The sequence below is a fragment of the Pan troglodytes genome, chromosome 1 (genome assembly GCF_028858775.2).
Source record: "Pan troglodytes isolate AG18354 chromosome 1, NHGRI_mPanTro3-v2.0_pri, whole genome shotgun sequence".
In the NCBI taxonomy this organism is placed as follows: domain Eukaryota; kingdom Metazoa; phylum Chordata; class Mammalia; order Primates; family Hominidae; genus Pan; species Pan troglodytes.
This window is the reverse complement of record NC_072398.2, coordinates 223,474,654-223,491,085: the sequence shown is the minus strand read 5'-3', so window position 1 is coordinate 223,491,085 and position 16,432 is coordinate 223,474,654. Positions and strand designations below refer to the sequence as shown.

Sequence of the window (16,432 nt, the reverse complement as noted above, 5' to 3'; positions counted from 1 at the left end):
CCAAAAGGCAATTTATCAGAATCACTTTTTTAGATGGATTGTGAGGTAGGAGTGAAAGCGAGGATTAAGAAGGAAGACTAGTGCAATATGCTGGGTTTCTCAATTTTCCCCAGCATGAACACATACTTCAAAGCTGCCCTGAACAAGTCTGAAATTTCTTTTTAAAATCTAACATAGTATCTTAAAAAGCCATGCGAATGTTGTATTCTATCCCATCATATATTCCCATTCATTTTTAGAGAAAAATTTCCATAAATCTGAATAAAATCATTGTGCTGGCCGACTCTGGGCACACTTTCTGTGGGTTAGCCCTGCTCCTTAAGAAACAGCAATAAATAAACAAATAAACAAACATGAAAAGAAACATCATTGTACTTCCTATTAGGATCTCCCATGACGCTGTCACACCCACACCTGAGTCTAGATGTTCAAAAGCAGGGAAAGAGCATGGTCTTCAGAATTAAATGAACCTGAATTAAAATTTTAGTATCAGGCCAGGCGTGGTGGCTGGCTCATGTGTGTAATCCCAGCACTTTGGGTGGCCAAGGTGGGTGGGTCCCTTGTGCCCAGGAGTTCAGGACCAGCCTAGGCAACATAGCAAGACCTAGTCTCTGCAAACAAACAAACAAACAAACAAAAAACCCAACCAACCAACCAAACAACAAAAACAACAAAAATTAAAAATTAGCCAGGCATGGTAAAATGCACCTGCAGTCCCAGCTAGTTGGGAGGCTGACACAAGAGGATCACTTGAGCCCAGGAGTTTTGAGGTTGCAGTGAGCTATGATCATGCCACTGCACTCCAGCCTGGGCAACAGAGCAAGACCCTGTCGCTAATAAAATTTTAAAAATAAGTTTCAGTACCCAGGTTTTGTTTGCTCTAAGTGTGATTTTGAGGACCCAATTAAATCTAATTCCTTAGTTTCCTCATCTATGATATGAAGTTGATAATGTTATTATGCAAGGTTGCTATAAAAATAAAAGATGATTTATGGAAAGAACTAGACATAGTACCTATTGCTTAGGGGTCATTAATATTACTAAACTCTATATAGTGGCAATAAGTGAGAATGGAAGCTAATCCTGCTATTATGAGTTCCCGAAGTACCACTTACCTCTCCTTCCACCCATATCACAGTCAGGATTTTATATTTATTTTGTGTAGTTATTTCTTTGAATGGCTGTCTTGCCCTCTAGACTGGAAGTACATGCGGGTAAGAACTAAGACTGATTTTGGTCACCATAATGCAGAACTCACTGGCTCTTACTAGATACATTTTTAATAAATAAATGACTCCAATATTCTAACTCAACTACTGCTTAGCCACAGACAGCAAGTAAGGGCTCTGCTGCAAAGCTTAGCTAGTGAAGTCCCCGTGACAGAAAGCCAGCCCTCCAAGCAAAATTAACTTAAACGTAGGTTTGATTAAACTGCCTAACAGGAACAAAATTCATTATTCAATCAAAAATAAAACTAAAAACAAATACAAATGAAAAGACAAAGAGATTTAGTCAACTTAAAGTTACCACTTCCATATTCACACACAAATAAATACAAAGGCCAACACAAGAACTTGTCCAAAATCCAAAATCATAAAATTCTAAATTTTCTCTGTGGAAAGTTCCTGAGAGGCCATTGATCCAATCTTCTAGCTTAATAGAAGAAATCAAGGCCTGAGGAAAGAAAAGTGCTCTTTTAAGGGGTCACACTGAGTTAATTACTGAAGAAGACTCCAGGCCACACAGGCAGCTCTCCCACAGGGTCCTCCTAAATATAATCCAGGGTCCAGAACTAGAAATTTGGCATTGCCTGAAGAATAATAAGAATTTCCATGCTGGTAAGATGCAGTAAATATGGCCTCCACACACAATAATGTATGAGTAATGTCAGGAAAAAAACTGGTCAAAAAATTTAACAGGTGAGAAAGATCCAGTTTCAAAGTGCTATAGTGACTTTGCTCTGTTGTCTAAATTTCTTATCTGCCTTCTCTCTCTTCTCCATTACGTGGTAACCTACCATGTATCTGGCAACGTCATAAAACAACATTCCACCACAGGCTCCTAGGGAACTTTACTGTAATGGCCTGCGGCAAAGTTTAGGGGCTGCGGCCTAACAAAGCTGCCTGCACACACACGGAGATTCAGCCAAAAAACTTAAAAAAAAAAAAAGCCACTATGACCGAAACCCACTTACAAAGCAGCAGTCGCTGTAGATTAAGCTGCTCTCCTGACCCAAGATGGTGCTAGCTTTCTGCATATTGAAATCAAACTGTATAACAAAGCTGAATGAAGCACCTCCAGAAAAAAAAAGGGACTTTGGACCAAGCAAGCATGTCTACAACACGTCTAAAGGTTTCTTTGTCCCCTCAGGGAAATGTTATAAAAAAACATGACAATTGCCTTATTCCTCCTCGCTGCAGTGGTATGAATATAGAAGGAAGAGAACACAAACAGGCAATAACTAACACACACACATGCACCTAGTGTGTGTAAGTGAGAAAGTGGCAGGAAATGTTTAATGCTGAACACACCCAATATTATAAATTATGGAAGTAGAGCTTCTTTTTAAAAAAAAAAAAAAAAAAAAAAAAAGAACTCCAAGATGTATAAAGAAAAACATAAACACTCAAAGAGAGTAAGAAGAAAGTGGATCAGTAAATAGTTATTAAACATACTGGTGGTTAATAATTAGTGTAATTCCTAAAACAATCCCTAGCATTGTCTTAGTTGAACAGGCTATTTAAAATAAAAATAAAAAGATGTTGGCCAGGCACAGTGGCTCATGCCTATAATCCTACTATTTTGGGAGGCCAAGACAGGAAGCTAGTTTGAGGCCAGGAGTTCAAGACCAACCCAGGCAACAAAGTGAGACCTGCATGCCTATTTTTTTTTAATTAAAAATTTAAAAATATATGTTGTTGTTGAGATAATCATATCTACATGAGCTTGAGACTGTACATTTGACCTGCGAATTAATAACAATAATGTACTAAGCAACTATGTGCCAAGCACTTCCAAGTTGTTTTCATCTAATCTTTACAAAAACTGTAAGAAATATTTATTTCCAGATTACCCATGAGAAAAATGAAGCTCAGAGGAGGGAAGGAACCTGTCGAATGTCACCGCTTGCCCAATGTCACTTATTAGGTGGAATCTGAACCACACTACCTGGCTCCAAATCTAGCCTTTCCTCTTACCACAGATGATGCATTCATTTATTCAACATATTCATACCAAAGACCCATTTGCCAGGTACTCTACTAGAAATGGAGACCGTAAGAATAGACTTGGCCCCTGCCCCAAAAGCTTGATGTCCAATAGGGAAAAAAATCAAATAATCACAAATAAATGTGTAGCTCAAAGAAGTTTGATAGAAATAATCTCTAATTTTCCCAGTTGAATTAAGTGCTTTACCTTAGACTCAAAGTATCATAGAGTATACAATATGAGATCAGTTATCTTTCAGAATTGTTTTAAAAGTACATTCAAGCATGAGTCTCATTAGACCAAAAAGAAAAATAAATCAGACTCATGCTTTATCACCCACAGTGGCAGGAATACAGGCATGCCCCTATCAGAAACTGCTCAGAAGAGATAATAACTAATTATCTGTGCTTATTTAGGAGAAGATTTGTGAATGTACACACCATCTAAAATATTCCTTTAGCTATTATTTTCTACCTTCTCCCTCATCCTGTCAGACATTTATCTTACAGTCTTAGAATACACGGTTTTCTGGTGGAAGACAACTCGGTTCAGTAACAAACAAAAAGTACCTGGCAAATGCGTCTTTGGTATGAATATGTTGAATAAATGAATACACAAAGTAAAATGGAAAAGAAAACAAATTCAGAAGGAAAAGAATCAGGAAAAAAGAACAACTAGAGAATCACAGACATCTGGTCTTAGATATATTAGAGTCTTCTAATTCGTAAATTAACACAGTAGCCAAGAGTCAAGGAAGAAGTGAAAAGCAGATTAAGAATGAAGTGTCAGCCGGGCAGGGCGGCTCACACCTATAATCCCAGCACTTTGGGAGGCTGAGGCAGGCAGATCACCCAAGGTCAGGAGTTTGAGACCAGCCTGGCCAATATGGTGAAACCCCGTCTCTACTAAAAAATACAAAAATTAGCCAGGCATGGTGGCAGATGCTTGCAATCCTAGCTACTCAGGAGGCTGAGGCAGGCAAATCGCTTGAACCCAGGAGGCGGAGGTTGCAGTGAGCTGAGATCGCACCATCATACTCCAGCCTGGGCAACAAGAGCGAGACTCCGTCTCAAAAAAAAAAAAAGAAGAAGAAAAAAAAAAAAGAATGAAGTGTCAGGCCAGGCACACTGGCCTGTAATCCTGGCACTTTGGGAGGCCAAGGCAGCATGGATTGCTTGAGGCCAGAAGTTTAAGACCAGCCTGGGCAACAAGGTGAAATCCCTTCTCTACAGAAAATACAAAAAATTAGCCAGGTGTGGTGGCGCCCACCTGTAGTCCCAGCTATGTGGGAGGCTGAGGCAGGAGAATCACCTTAGCCTAGGGAGGTCCCCAGGGAGGTCGAGGCTGCAGTGAGCTGAGATCACACCACTGCACTCCATCCAGCCTGGGTGACAGCGTGAGAACCTATCTCAAAAAGAAAAAGAAAAAAAAGTGACATGTCAATTAAACACAATCAAGTTCATTCTAGCTTTCAACCAAAGACAGACTGCAAAACTTATGTTGACAGAGGAACGCTTTAAATGTGAGGCTCCCTCAGATTCGAATTCAAGATTCTATTACAATGATAAGAACAACTAATAAGATAATAACTTTGTGAACTTCTCTATTTTTTTGAAACATCTACTTGCTATATTCCCAACATTTCCTGATATTCTCAAGCGCAACAGAAGCAGAACCATAAGCCAAAATGAAACAAACTAGCATCTTTTCCATGTTCAAGCTACACAGACCAAAGACTTCATCAACCACCAGAGTAACTTCCCATGTGCTGTTCCCTCACCTCCTCCACCAGACAAGCACAGAAGCCCTGAAGCAAGCCTTTAGCATTCCAAAAAATATTTTTCCCAGACAGGATAATATAGAAGAAATACATACCACACAAGAAGTAACTCTAATGAGTTAGTTTATTAGATTTGAAACATAGACAAATTCGACTCTTAACAACAGAATATCCACAGATCACAGTCAGCAACCACAAGTCTTCACCATCAAATAGATGGCGGCATCCAAGCTCCACAAATGCAGATTTGTACTAGGCCCACACAGGCCAGCCACACCAGTGGCAGGAACCTGATCCAGAGCTGATTCGGCTGTGAGCACAGCTTCCTGTTCACATTTTTATTTGTTAACTGTAAAGAAAGTTTCAGAAGAGGTAAAGATCTAGAACAGAAAGGCAATATTCTCCTGACTCAAACAATGAGTTTGTTCCTTGAGCATGAAATGTGAGTCCTGCCCAGATCCCACAAGTGCATGACAGAAAGTGGTGCAGTGTCCAGTTCCTCTCGTCTATTAAAGGGATACTTTTATTAAAAGAAGCAGGAAGGAAGAGCAATGGTGCTTTTAAACAGAGTAAAATAAGGCAAGTTCCAGAAGCAACATTATATGGTATGGGGTACCTCCCCAAAACTCCCCAGTGCAATGCCCAAATAAATATGGTCACAATGGGAAGAAAGCCCTCACATGGGTGAAAAAATTGATCACAAAAATAATAAACGCACACCCTAAATTATCCTTCTACAATTCATCTCCTTAGTTGCAATCCCAAAATTGAATCTGTAAGAATACAGATTATACTTCAGTAATATTTTCAGTGACTAGAATTCACCAACATTAGCCTTCCTAAAAACTTTCCACTAAAATCAAGGGCCTCCCTGGAAAGAGTTGACCATGCAACACTCCAAATTCACACTACACCACTAAGAGCTTACACAAGGAATTTCTCCTTGTATCAATGCATAGTAAATTTCTTCTCCTTCCTATGAGGGTTTTTCAGTTGCACATTCTTCTATATTGTATGCTTTCTTCCATCCTCACAAATGCATAAAATTTAGGTGGCATTCAAATTTTTTCTAACCTTTATCAGAAGAAAAAGGAGTGGAAACAAAAAGGAGCAAACAGTATAATTCAAAAACTTCATTTAATATCTACTTGGGTAAGAATTCAATTTGTCCTAAATCTTATTCTGACTGGCTCCCTAAATAAACCACGGTGAAAGCCATCTGTCTGAACCTGCTCTGCAACAGGACACCCCAAAAGCACAACTTCCCCTGGGTAGAAGAAACTAGTGTCTGGCTATCAAGCAGTGGGTACGAAATGAGGCCTTGTCAATGACTGCCTTCTCAGCACCAACTACTCTTTTTACTCCATTTAAGAGAATAGAATTCCAAGTCACATGACAACATACACATATGCAAAAAATGCTATCCAATTCTAAAACAGATACAAAAATAAACAAAATACCTAAACTTCAATTTCTAACACAAAAGTCAATGCATACTTTTTTTAATTGCCAAAGAATTTTCCATAAGCTCTAAAAGGAAGATGCGTCTGCTTCCTTTTGAAGGCAAGAGACTAAGTAAAAACTGATGTGACATAACCTTTCATTTTTAAAAAAATCAATTTTAAGGTGTTATTGTTGCAATCATAATTCACAACTGTTCCCTGCATATGTCAGACTTCAGAAAAAGATCACAAAAATTATAATTTGCTCTGGCAAACAGGCTCTCAATCAAAACAAGGTTCCACCCACCTTCAAAGCAACCAATAGCTGCCCACCTACCATCCTTCCTAAAACATCCAAACAGAGCTGCTCTGCGGCCCAGGCATTCCATACTAGCCACAAGGCAAGGGGGCGGCCTGCAGGCTTGCTCTGCAGGTCTTGAAGGCAAACAAGCTTGGCAACACACACCCAGCACGACTGAGGTTAAGATTATACTACGAGCCGAAGAGGTAAGGGGAAGAGGACAGGGACAGAGGGACCCGCAAAGCTTCACATTCTACATCTGCTGAATGCCTCTCCGGTAGTCCCCATTCTTAGTTCTGATTTTACGCTTCACAATACCACCTACATGGCCAGCCAGGGCTGAATTAAAGGCTCTCAGGAACATGCACTATGAATGATGAAATGATTCATAAACACCTTCAGAAGTGAGAAAGAGCAGCAAAACCCATCACTGTTTCGGTGAGGCCAGGGGAAGATAGCCTACCTGCAGGGGCTGAATGGATCATCCATGACTAACACGGGCTCTGGTGAGTCTAGCTGGATTCCTGAACCTTTACTTTCTGCTAAAACTCTGCCCTTTTCTCACTAACAACTCAAAATGGAGGCACATGCAGTCTCAGAGACCTCATAGAGCTTTCACTGAGCTTGTGCTATGACCTAAGCCTTCACGCAGAACGCAGAAACTTCCCCTCACTCTGACAGGACTGAGCATGTGCTGTGACCCTCCCTCATCCACACACTGTCTCTCCACGACGCAATCAATCTCAACCCTGCTGTTTCCGTAAATAAAGCCCAGCCAACAGACTCTGCAGCTTCTCCCTGCACACCAAGCTAGTGTGCAGGGAAGTGGGGCCTTAGAAAGGGGATCCAAGACAGCCAACAGCAGGGAACTGAGCGAGCCCAGCCATGGAGAGGCTTCAGTTAAATGCCCTGCTGTCAGGAACTCAGCAAGCCAAGCCACGGAGGAGCGTCAGTTAAATGCTCTCTGCTCTGTCAACACAACAGCAAGTTTTGTCTTTTTTTTTTTTTTAAGGTAAATGGTGATTTTAAAAAGCAAGATCGCCAAGAAATAGAATCAAAAGACAGATATGAATGACTACACACAAGATCAACTAACAGAAATACTGCAACACATTTAAAAACATAGTAGTAGCTACTTAAGAGAAGCAACTTCACAAATTTCTTTTTGAAACTCTAAACATTTTGAAAAAGACCAAACAATCAGGGTAAAGTTATGGAGTGCTTGGCCTTGTCACACAGGTACAGACACAGTGTAGATGGTATTGTGAGCAGGGTAGCTAAAGAAAGCTGTATTTTCTGCAAAAAGCTTAATCTTCCTTAGATAAGAAACTAAAAATAATAAATAAAACATTCCCCAAATAATAAATTAAAACATTTCCTAAAGTAATACTAGCCCAATCAAGTCTAGCTTGAAGAATCTAATTCTAACAATTAGAAAGACAGGAAGGTTCAAGATTCAACATCGTGCCACAAACACATGAACATCCAAAAATCTCATTTGAGGTCCTGATTCAAAATACTAAGGCAGATCCATATAAGAAATCCTAGCTTTGGATGTGCAGGCTTAGTTTCCACTTACAAACTAAGAGGTGATTCTATAGATTATTAATCAGTTACAAAAAGAAAAAGAAATGGAAGACCATGAACCTCGCCAAAATTATAAAGGACAAGATAGGGCAGGAAAGGGCAGTGCCAATTCTGTTTCCCAGAAATGTAATGGAATGTCAGGAAATTAAAGCCTGTTGAAAAGAACACACAGTGTCCTCAAGATTCCTACAGTGAATGCAGAATCAATTCCATTTCCATAGCACTCCCGTTTATGCTATGAAATAAACTAAATTCTGAAACTATGATTCAATAAACTCTTATCCTGCCGATAATGTAATTTAGAAAATACAAGAAATGCCAAGTACACTTAAATATGTTTTCCTTTGACCTAACACATGAAACAAGTATCTACAGGCTGGAAGAACATTTTCCCTTATTGGTATGTGAGACAACATATTCCCAAAACTGCTGTTACTACCAACAGTCTAGAGAAAAATACTTTCTAAACACAAAAGCAATGGAATTAGAACCTAGTGGCCAAATAATATGAATATGAGCAGCAAAGAATTTCCTCCCAAAAGTGTATATATTTAAAAAAAAAAACTACCTAACTCTTTCATATGGAAAATGTTTACTTGAAGAAATCAACACAAAATAATATGTAATAAATTCATCAGTCTCTGAAAGCCCATGAAACTGTTACATAGAGCACACTATAAAAACGGTTATTGTAACAGCAAGTTAAGAAATGTGGATTCTAATTTTGGTCTCATTAGATGCCCTGAGTTACCAAAATCCAATGGCCTTCCCCTGTAACAATGGATTCCAATGGTGGCACCAGCCTTTGTGGATATCCTCTTCATTGTCTTTCCTGGTGCTGGCATCTCACAGTCGGCTTCACATGCCATGCCACCGAGACAGACAGCCCTTTCTCTTGTTACCCCTCAGGGGCAGCGTACCCCAGCGGCCACACCCCAGATCTCCTCTCCTTCACACTCTCTCCCGTGGAAAAGTCACCCACACTACCACCATGCCAGCCAGCTCCACTCTGAAGACACTTCCTTCCTGGCAGCAGCTCGGAAATGCAGGAGCCCCCGGAATCCTCTCACTGTACCTCTCTGGGGAACTGCACCTCTCTTATTAGATTCTAGGTCCTTCAGGGACAAGGACACTACCTAAATCATCTTTATTGGAAGCACCCAACTCTCCTATTTTGTACCTCAAAGAACTCTATCTGAAGCAGTGGAAAGGGCACAGTATCACTCATATAGTATGGCTGGCCAAAATTACATAACCTAGATCTAATCGTGGGGAAACGTCAGACAAACTCAAACTGAAGAACACTTGACAAAACTGGCTTCTAACTCTTCAAAAAGGTCGATGTCATAAAAAATCTTTTAAAAAGGTGAGGAAATATGTTGTGAAAACAAAGAGAGACAAGGGATATTAAAGAGACACAACAATTAAATGAGGCTTATGATCATGGGGAAAATTACTATGAAGGCCGTCGTTGAAAAAACTGGCAAAATCTGAATATGAACGATATTGGACTATATCATATTGTATTAATGTTACCTTTTCTGATTTTGATAATCATACCATAGTTATGTAAGATAATTTTCTTGTTCTTGGGAATACACACTAAAGTATTCAGGGGAAAGGGTGTGATGTCTATATTTCATTCCCAAATTGTTCAGGAAAGGAAAATACAGGTTGAGTTATCCTAATCCCAAAATCCCAAACCAAAAATGTCCCAAAATCTGCAACTTTCTGAGCACCAACATGATGCTCAAAGGAAATACTGGAACGTTTTAGATTTTTGGATTAAGGATATAGAATAAGCAAATATTCCAAAATTCCCCCTCCCCCACCAAAACATGAAATCCAAAACACTCTTCTAACCTCAAGCGTTTCAGGTAAGGGACAGATTCAACCTGTACCACAGAGAGAGTCAGAAAGCAAAGATGGTAAACACAGACAGCAATACAGCAAAAAAAGAGATAGAGGTTATCTCATAAAGTGTATATTTCTAATAATTTTGTGCATGAAACAAGGTTTTGATTGGGTTTTGATTGTGATCTGTCACAGGAGGTCAGGAGTGGAATTTTCCACTTGTGGCATCACCGGTGCTCAAAGCATTCTGGATTTTGAAGCATTTTAGATTTCGAATTTTCAGATTAGAGATGCTCAACCTATAATAGAGCAAACCTATAATAAAGTTTAAAAGGTAACAAAATAAAATAAATATAAAGCAAATATGGCAAAATACTAACAACTGGTGAATTGAGTAAAAGATATATGGAGGTTCTTTCTTGTACTAGTCTCATAACTCCTCTTTGAATTATGAATATAAAATTCCAAACAGAAAAATTTTAAATATATTAAACAAACAGAAAATATATCCACCAGCCTCCACAACCATCAGTTCTCCCTTCTTCTTTTTTTTTTTTTTTTTTTTTTTTGAGACGGAGTCTCGCTCTGTTGCACAGGCTGGAGTGCAGTGGTGCGATCTCAGCTCACTGCAAGCTCCGGGTCCTAGGTTCACGCCATTCTCCTGCCTCAGTCTCCCGAGTAGCTGGGACTACAGGTGCCCGCCACCACACCCAACTAAATTTTTTAATTTTTTTTTTTTAGCAGAGACAGGGTTTCACCGTGTTAGCCAGGATGGTCTCAATCTCCTGACCTCGTGATCCTCCCGCCTCGGCCTCCCAAACTGCTGGGATTACAGGCGTGAGCCACCACGCCCGGCCACAACCATCAGCTCTCATGGCATCTGGAGAGCTGACACAAGGGGCAATGAATGACCTGCCTCCCTGCCTGCAGTCATGGTGCTCTCACCCCCAAACGGAAGTCCATTAACACCCAGCTCCAAACTCACTCCAATCTCAAGAATATAGGATCAGTCCTCCTCCTCCTCCTCCTCCTCCTAGTCAGAGAATCTCAAGGAGTCTTGAAACCGAGTAGTTCCATAATTAGGTTAGCCACTAGGTCACATTCAACCACAAATTCCAATTTTAGAAATGGGGCTCTGATTCCATGGAGCAAGCCTTGCTTTACACTGAGTTCACCCTGGTACCCTACTCAGTGCTTAAGGGCATCCCAGAGAGGGGCCTTGTTTTCTCTCCTAGTTCTCTTGAACACGGGCTGCCTGTGTACTGATGCTGACTACCCACCTGGACCTCACTCCTGCCACCACATTTTCTAGCCCATCGTTTGCCAGCCTGCAGGGATGTACATACAATCTGCAACCTGGCACCCTCGTATTTCCATCTGTTGCCAACTGCCAAGGCCTTCCCAGAAGTCCTGTGATCCCCATGTACATCTATAATCTCTGGATCCTAGACATCCTTCTCTCCTCCTATTAATCCCAAGTGAACAACAGGTGAAGGATTAGCACTTCTGAATAGATTAAATGAGAGCTGAGTGGGAGAGAAGAATACACAATTCAAATCAATTTTTTCTAAAATTAAAAAAACCACTTTGTCCACTATAATACTTAAATTTGTAGTGAGTAGATTATGTACGTCTATCAAAGGTAAGTAAAAGCTGTAACATGAAAATTGCCTAAGTTTTATCTTAAAGAATTTCCTACTTCCCAGAAACAAAAAATGTCTACAATGTTGTATTCATTAACAAGAAATTTTAAAGCCAAAATGGGGAGGTGGGGCGGGGAGGGGAAGCAACACTCAGGAAATTCTAGAGAAAAAGTTCGGAAGAGATATTCTAATTAGTATTAACTTCACATCAAGAGAGGAGAAGTATTCAGAAGCAGTTTGTTTAAATTTCATTTACTAATTGCCCCGCATATCTAGACATGGAACTGAGTTTTCTATCTATCTATCTATCTATCTATCTATCTATCTATCTATCTATCTATCTATCTATCTTTCTATCTATCTGTCCATCTATCTATCTGTCCATCCATCCATCCATCCATCCATCCATCCATCCATCCAGGAAGCTTGCTGATTTACCTATTAGCTTTAACAATTTGGATGGGCCCGGGGGCTCACAAATATAATGAGAGGCCGAAGTGGGTGGGTGACTTGAGGTCAGGAGTTTGAGACCAGCCTGGCCAATGGGGTGAAACCCAGCTTCTACTAAAAATACAAAAATAAGTCAGGCGTGATGGCATGCACCTGTAGTCCCAGCTACTCAGTAGTCTGAAGTGGGAGGATCACTTGAGCCTGGGAGGCAGAAGCTGTAGTGAGGCCAGACTGCACCACTGCACTCCAGCCTGGGCAACAGAGTGAGACTCCACCTCAAAAAAAAAAAAAAAAACACAACACAAAACAAAACCAACGCCAACAACAAAACTAATTTTTTCACAAGTTTTCTCAGATTTCCTATGGTGAAAATTATACTTTATTAATAAATGTTCATTTTTTCATTTCCAACCCTCACATATTTTCTTCTTCAAGTCTTAATGGATATTGAAATCCTGCTATTGTTTCTGGTTTCAGAGGAAAAAGTTTCCACACTCTGCCTTTAACTATGGTGCTTGCTGTAAGTTTATGGTAAGTATTCTGTTAGATTAAGGAAATTCATTCTACAATTAATTTTCCTTTTCTAAGAGTCCCCCTCCCCAATTATTACAGAGCGTTGAATTTTATCAAGTGCTTTTTCTACATTAAGATGATTGCATGGGTACAAAAAAAGAATGAATGAATAAGGTCTCGTATTTGACTGTGAAACAGGGTGACCATAGTCAATAATAATCCACTTGTACATTTTAAAATAACTAAAATAGTATAATTGGATTGTTTTTAACACAAAGGATAAATGCTTGAGGGGGTGGACAACCCATTTTACCATGATGTGTCTATAATGCATTGTATGCCTGTATCAAAACATCTCATGTACCACATACATACGCTATGTATCCACAAAAATTAAAAATTAAGAAAAAGATGATTGTCTATGTTTTCTTCTTCTATATGTCGAAGAGGTAACATATGCTAACAGATAAATTATTAAGGCATTCTTATATTCTATAAATTTGGACATGCATATTTACCTTGCTAGACTCCGTTTGTTAACATTTCATTTAAACATTTTACATTCATGTTCATAAGATTGAACCTATAAATTTTATTTTTTTAACCTGGTTTTATAATAAAGGTTTTATTAGCTTCATAAAATGACTCAGGGGACCCATAACAACTTTCTCTGTTCTCTGGAACACTGGTAGAATTCACCTGTAAAGCATGAGTCTGATTCATTTTTCTTTTTCTCTTTTATTTGGGGGGGGTCCGGGGAGGGGGGGAGACAGAGTTTCACTTGTTACCCAGGCTGGAGTGCAATGGCACAATCTTGGATCACTGCAACCTCCACCTCCTGGGTTCAATAGATTCTCCTGCCTCAGCCTCCCAAGTAGCTGGGATTACAGGTGTGCACCACCATGCCTAGCTAATATTATTATTTTTCATTTTTTTTTGAGACAGAATTTTGCTCTTGTTGCCCAGGCTGGAGTACAATGGCACAATCTCGGCTCACTGCAACCTCTGCCTCCTGGGTTCAAGCAATTCTCCTGCCTCAGCCTCCCGAGTAGCTGGGGTTACAGGTGCACGCCACCCCACCTAGCTAAATTTTTGTATTATTAGTAGAGACGGGGTTTCCCATGTTGGCCAGACTGGTCTTGAACTCCTGACCTCGGGTGATCCACCTGCCTTGGCCTCCCAAAGTGGTGGGATTACAGGCATAAGCCACCACCCCTGGCCCTTTTTTTTTGTATTTTTAGTAGAGACAGGGTTTCACCATATTGATCAAGCTGGTCTCAAACTCCTGACCTCAAGTGATCCACCGCCTCAGCCTCCCAATGTGCTGGGATTACAGGCATGAACCACCAAACCCAGCCTGATTTATTTTTCTTTTCGGTCTAATGAGATTAAAAAAATTATCCAATGCAAATTATAAAAACTGCCTTTAAAGGGAGAAGGTATGCAGTTTTTACCTATTTCCTCTTTCTTCCAGGCGGAAATCTGGATGTAATGGCCATCACTACATTGCCACCTTGAAACAAGAGAACAGTGGCAGACAAGGTAGTAAAGGGTGGACCCCTGATGACTGTGAGGTCCTAGTCTAGGAGTGCTTCCTTTCAAACTCTGCTTACATGAGAGACAAATAAAAGTGATATTTTATTTAAGCCTTTTACACAGTCTCTTTCTGAAGCTTCCAGTATTTGAAGTTCTCGGGTGTGTCTTGCTGTTTGTCTCATCTGACCACAGTTAATGGTACATGGTTTCTTCCGATATTTCTGACGGTGAGCTTGGCATTCAAGGATATTTTATCTGTGGGGATCCTACAGGATCTTGGATGAGGGTGTCTCCCATTAAAAAACATTTTACATATGCTTCTGCCAGGTATCTTGAAGGGTTTACTGGCATGAGACCACTTTTTATATTGTCTTCTTATCCTAGAGTTCTCATATTCTGAAGGGCCCAGAATCCCAACCCTGAACAGATGGGTTTCCCTGTTACTCCCCTCTAGGTTGGAAAATGTTAACAAATTCAATCCAGCCTCACCATGAGCTACTGAAAGATCAGCTTACTGCTTTAGTTTTCAGTTTCTCTTAATTCTTTGGAGCTCAGCTCTGCAGTTAAAAGTTTTGTTATGTGTTATTCCATTACTCCAGGTAACATTCCTAGATGTTATCTGACAAAGGGTTTTTGAAATGATCAAAGGGTTTTTGAAATGATCAAATCAAATGATCAAATGAAAAACAGGCTTTTGTCCTGTTTTATTAAAGTTATCTTAACTTCAGTAGGCTGTGTTTTCCAAAAATACATGTACTCTCAACCATCTCCAATATTTTCCATCTCAGGTAAATGTTTCTGAGAATTCAAATGTGATGACAGATAAAAGCAAACAGGAAAAAATTTGTATCCAGCTCTAGCTGCTCATCTTCAAAAGCTACACAAAGACCACAAGCTGTGGTGAGTGGAAAAGGGAACTGTTACTCAAATGCAAGTAAATTTTAGAATGTCTCAAATTCAAATTAGTTGAAATACAGGTGTTTTAGATTGTTAACTTTTCCGCTTAAGTATAAAGATTTATGTTGAGGAAAAAAATGGTCCCAAGGTCACAGAGCAAAGTGACAGAAAATTAAGAAATAAAGACATTAAAAATAATGAAATAAGGTTTCTTAATGTTAAAGAAGAATGTTACACATAAGGAAAAGGGAATAAACTAGCAGAAATTCTGTAGTACTGGATTGAACTTGGAGAATTTCACATGAACTTATGAATATACACACATAAATACAAAACTATAGGTGCAAGTGTGTGCATTATATATGCGATAGATACAAACACACGCACTCCCTAGCTCTGTTTCTCAGAAGGTCAGAGAGCAGCAACACAAAGTAATGAGCACACTTAGCACCAAATCTAGGCTTTAAAATATCATTCTCCAAACGCTGGGACAATCTGACCTCAAAATGAATAACAACAGCAGCAGGTTATAAACAATTAAATAAAATAGGAGGCCATTATTCTGCTAAATAAATGAATAAATCGAAAGTTTGATGAAGATGAGATCTACACAGTCACAAAGCAACCTCCCACAAAATGGTTATTAATTAAAAAGGGAAAAAGAGACACCGTACAATGGCAAAACCTGGCAGACATCACGTTCAGCAACTGGTCAAAGTGAACATTACCAGCAACTGGACAAATAAGAATTGTATACTGACAGGATACAGAAGAAAAGAACACAAAATTTCTGTGATACATGATCTAACTCTAATAATAAGGAAACACCATAAATGCAAACTGAGGGACAGCTGGGCACAGTGGCATACACCAGTAGTCCCAGCTACTAGGGAGGCTGAGGCAGGAGGATCACTTGAGCCCGGGAGGATCACTGAGCGGGGAGGGAGGATCACTTAATCTAGGCTGCAGTGCACTTAAACCGTACCTACGAATAGCCACCTCACTCTAGCCTGGGCAACATAATAATACTCCATTGCTATTTAAAAAAATAATAACAATAACGCAAACTGAGGGACAGGATACAAAATAATTGGCCTATTCTCTTCCAAGGTCATGAAGCCAAGAAGCAACTGAAAAACTGTTCCAGATTTAGGGAGACTAAACAAACATGACAACTAAATCCATAATGCCAAACAAGATCCTTCTGTTGTAGGTTTTTATT

At 39.7% G+C, this 16,432-nt stretch overlaps 1 protein-coding gene across 13 annotated transcripts in view; it reads right to left on the bottom strand.

Annotated features, from left to right (window-relative positions):
* Positions 1-16,432, bottom strand: part of RERE (arginine-glutamic acid dipeptide repeats) — a 464,385-nt gene that overhangs the window by 161,793 nt on the left and 286,160 nt on the right. The window contains exon 1 of one of the 13 annotated variants that reach the window (XM_009447687.5): positions 7,194-7,385. The exons of the other annotated variants lie outside the window; for them this stretch is intronic. Within the exon in view, the coding sequence (XP_009445962.2) occupies positions 7,194-7,219 (26 nt within the window). The 5' untranslated portion in view covers positions 7,220-7,385. Of the gene's footprint in view, positions 1-7,193; positions 7,386-16,432 lie in introns of those variants that run through there. 13 annotated transcript variants of the gene reach the window in all.